General features: G+C 35.0%; 1 protein-coding gene across 1 annotated transcript; it reads right to left on the reverse strand.

Annotated features, from left to right (window-relative positions):
- Nucleotides 1-313: 313 nt before the first annotated feature.
- LOC133822602 (coniferyl alcohol acyltransferase) lies at nucleotides 314-2,109 on the reverse strand. The gene is made up of 2 exons (XM_062254987.1): nucleotides 1,549-2,109; nucleotides 314-1,445 (listed from the first exon to the last, which is right to left on the reverse strand). The coding sequence occupies exons 1-2, from the start codon at nucleotides 2,020-2,022 to the stop codon at nucleotides 444-446; spliced, it is 1,476 nt and encodes a 491-aa protein (XP_062110971.1). The 5' UTR covers nucleotides 2,023-2,109; the 3' UTR covers nucleotides 314-443.
- Between the last annotated feature and the right edge of the window lie 2,061 nt (nucleotides 2,110-4,170).

Genomic DNA, 4,170 nt, shown 5'->3' on the forward strand with positions numbered 1-4,170 from the left:
ATACTATCATGTTGGTCTAAAATTATTATGATATATATATTCTCTATATTTACAGTGGCATATTGTTATAGTAAGTGTGTTGTTATTTGACACATAAAAATCTTCCAGATTATACGAGATAGATTCTTATAATAAATGTATAATATTTATTAAATTCAAATAATATTAAATTGCATTCATGATAATATTTCACCTTGGCCCCGTGAGTGGTGTCCTTAACAATTACATATACTGGAATCAGTCAAAATTCCCAATTATATCGATTGAGAAAAAATTAAAAATTAATGTGGATTAATAGTTAGCTAAAAGCAAGTAACAACACATGACAGGCTATATATATATATTATCAATTTCAATAATTTATACAAATCATCAAGTACTAGAAATTGATCCTCACCTATAATCATTTTGTTTATTTAATAAGAACAAAACGGCATAATATATTAATTATTATTGTTAATTATTAACTTGTCATTGTTATTAAGAACGTAATCAAATTTGAAGGGCCTAAAAACATGAGCAGCCTCCTCCTCTATCACTTGGATTTGCTTCTTCTGCAGATGCATGTAAACCACCCAATCACCGTTCCCGGCGGTGCTCGGCATCGGCATCACGTACCCGGAGTCTCCGCCCCAAGGGAAATGGTACGACCCGAAAACCGGTTCACCCCACCCAAAATCAATCTCCGTCACCGGAAAACGCTGTCCGGACGACACCACAAACGCCGGCCCGTCTTCACTTCCCTGGCAGTATATCTTTGCCAGTCCCGGCACAGGTCGGTGAGCCTCCACCCAGTCTATCAGACCTAAGAAATGCTCCTCCGTCACAGCCATTCCTAGAAACTCGCGCACTTCTCCGGCCACCCAACTAAGCGGCTCATCAACCAGCTCTTCCACTCTCTTCCCTCCAAACGGAATCGAAAGAACGTTTCCGAAGTAGCAATCCATCTCCTCCGCAGCCGCCTTCGTCCGACCTAGACGCCGCCGTCCGTCCACCACCAATCCCATCTTGCAAATCTTTTCGGGGTGTTCCGAGGCGGCGCATTTGGCCACCATCTTCCAAAGGAATGCGCTAAAAGATTCAAGCTTTGTTGGCCGCTTGAGTCGGTTTCCGGTATCAGCTTGAGCTTGGAGCCACTCCAGCTGCTCCGCCTTGACGTAGTATACTCGGCTGATGAGCTGATCGACGGCTGACGCGGTGGAAGGAGGAGGAGGCGGGAGAGCGGTGACGGGAACGTACATGTCGTCAAGAGACGAGTCGATGTAGCGGCTCGCGTGGCGGCGAGGGTTGAGGAGAGAGCGGCGGAAAGAGGGTCGGAGGGAGAAGTGTTTGGATTGAGCTATGTGAGCCCATGAGATAAGGAACATATTAGCAGAATACGCGTCGGCAATACGGTGGTCGAATGTGCATGCTACCACTATGCCACCACACTTGAGCTCAGTAACCTGTTATTATTACATAACATTTAAAATTTAGCTAACGTACGTACAACAATTATATATATATTTATACGAATTTGCAATATATATATATATATAACATGATTACCTGGACCGCCAGAACGCCGCGCTTCTTACCGGGAACCAGTTTGCCCTCGAAGGAGTCGTCGGGGTTGTACAAATCGAGTTGAGAGAGCTCAACGTCGGCGTAGGCTACAGCATAGTCGACGCCGCCGTTGTTGCATAACAACTCGGGCTCTCCCTCGGCGTTCTTGACGAGCTCTCCAGAGAAGGCGTAGAAGGTGACCAAGGCTTGTGCCAGAGCCTTCTTAAGAACCCAAACCTTGGCCCCAAAACTGTCAGTCGTTGTCGATGTGGGACTACCGCTGGTAATGTTGCTGTAGCAAAACAAGACCCCCACGTCGACCGCCGGCAAAAGCAGGTCGAGGTTCGACAAGGGAAGCCAGTGGTCTTGCATCGGCAGAGCCGCGGCCACCACCACTGTCTGGCTTACTTTTACTTTGAAGCAATCGTGATGAACATCATTAATAATACCGTCGTGTTCTCCTCCGGAAACCACCATTTTCTTTTGCTCGATCTGTAATGGACGAAAATTAATGACAGTATATTATATGTAAGGGTCTCGGGAGTAGTTCTTTGATTAATTTTCTTTTTTTTAGATGTTGTGTGATTAGATGTGTTACAGATTCTTGTATTTATAGGCAAAATAACCACGTGCCCTGTTGGTTATCATAAATGTTTACGTCGTAATGACAATTCCTTAAAAATCCAAAGGTTACTTTTCATATATATATATATATATATAAAGTAATTTAATCTAGATCATTAATCATATATATATATATATTCATACCCCGCATCTCCTCTTGCCAATAACGATTGGCTCCTCTGTCCTTCCAATAAAATGATTGTGTTAATTTCTTTATATAATTGATTTTTTTGTTGAAGAAAAATTATGCCATTAATTATTTAAATATATATTGCTTTATTAAAATTATATTGTGATAATTTGTTTGTGCTTTTTTGCAAGTCATGTTTGTTATTTTGCTTATACCTAATATTCTATTACTTTTATATAATTTTGTTACATAAAAAACTTTTCAATTGTTTTTTATGATAATCTGATTTTTATAGTAAATTTTTGTAACAAATTTTATTTGTATAATTTTTCATCGAAGACTTTTATATTTTTTTACACCAATAATCGTTAATAAATAAAAAAAAATTGAGTCTAAAATTTTCTCCTCTTTTAATATTTATGAAATTATTTATCAAACAAAAGGTTTAAAATACTATAAAATATAAGTATATCAATACCTTCATGTATAAAGAAAATAAACATACTATTTTAGTCACCAAAATTTATGCGAAATTCTACATTTTTGTCTCTAAATTCTTAAAATTTTATAAAATTAAGTTTTGATGTTATAATTTATTTTAAAAAAACATTTGAACATTTGCTTTTAGTCAAATTATTTTTTAATGACTATAATAACATCAATTTATAAACTTTAATATATTTAAATTTTTTTTATAAGTTTTTATTGCTCATACAAAATAATTTTAAAAAAAATTATTTAAATTTAAAAAGAATTTTAAGATTATAAATTAATGAAAAAACAAAAGTTTTTTAACAAAATTATACAAAATTAATAGATGTCATTTATAAACAAAATAATTTTTTTAATATATATGTGTATATTACAGCTACATGAATTTCGAAAAAGTGCAAACAAAATTGATTAGAATACAATTTTAATAAATTATATATTTAAATAATTAATGGCATAATTTTTCTTCAACGAAAAAAATCAATTATATATCATTAAGGACTCCAAATTAGTCACGTGAAGTAGAATAATATTTAACAAATGGCAGCATTTTATTAGATGGATAGGGGAGCAACAGGTTATGGCGACAGTGTATTTTTATTCTCCATCACTAATCAAATCGTAAAAATGCTTATATGAAACACGATAGTTACGAAAGAGCTTACTATACCAAAATATTTGATGATACCATTAGATATTTTCTTAATATTTTAATAAAAACATAATATTTTTACTGTAAAATGGCAACATCGCTGATAGAAAAAGAATGGCATTTTCTATAGAAACGCAAAAAAATAGTTCGAGAGAGAAAGTGGAGCCAACGATTATGTTTTTTTTTTCACAGTTGATTTTGATTTTTTTTTCTTATTCTGTCTGAGGATTTTTTTCCAAGGTGAGGAGAAACGTACATAGCTTCCTGGTGAAAGTTGTTCAAGGATCCTTCTCTGTAAGATTTTTTTTTCCGGAATTTGTTAGTTATTTTGGTCCATTATGATCTTTTGTGTTTTACTATTGAATTTAATTTGTATAGAATATAGTGTTAACAACATAAATTGAACATTTTTTTTCCTTCTATTTGTTGTTCAATGTGTATTAAGTTTTCCAGTAGTCTTCTTTGGGGTTGCATAGAGACGAACTTCATTGGATAAATGTACATGGGATGACTATGCAATGCAGTGACTCCCTGGACCCAAGAATGCATTTTGTAATGTAATTATCTTATTTTTGAAAAGGGAAAATGAGAATGTGTGAATGATATATCATAGATGGGTTTTTTGATAGGCTGAGAAATCTCATGGGGTGAGGTGGTGGTGGTCGAAACTATTTGGAGTGGTCCAAAATGATTACGATGGGTATGTCGTGAATATTTATAACTTGGT

Source organism: Humulus lupulus, chromosome 3 (assembly GCF_963169125.1).
Source record: "Humulus lupulus chromosome 3, drHumLupu1.1, whole genome shotgun sequence".
Classification (NCBI taxonomy): domain Eukaryota; kingdom Viridiplantae; phylum Streptophyta; class Magnoliopsida; order Rosales; family Cannabaceae; genus Humulus; species Humulus lupulus.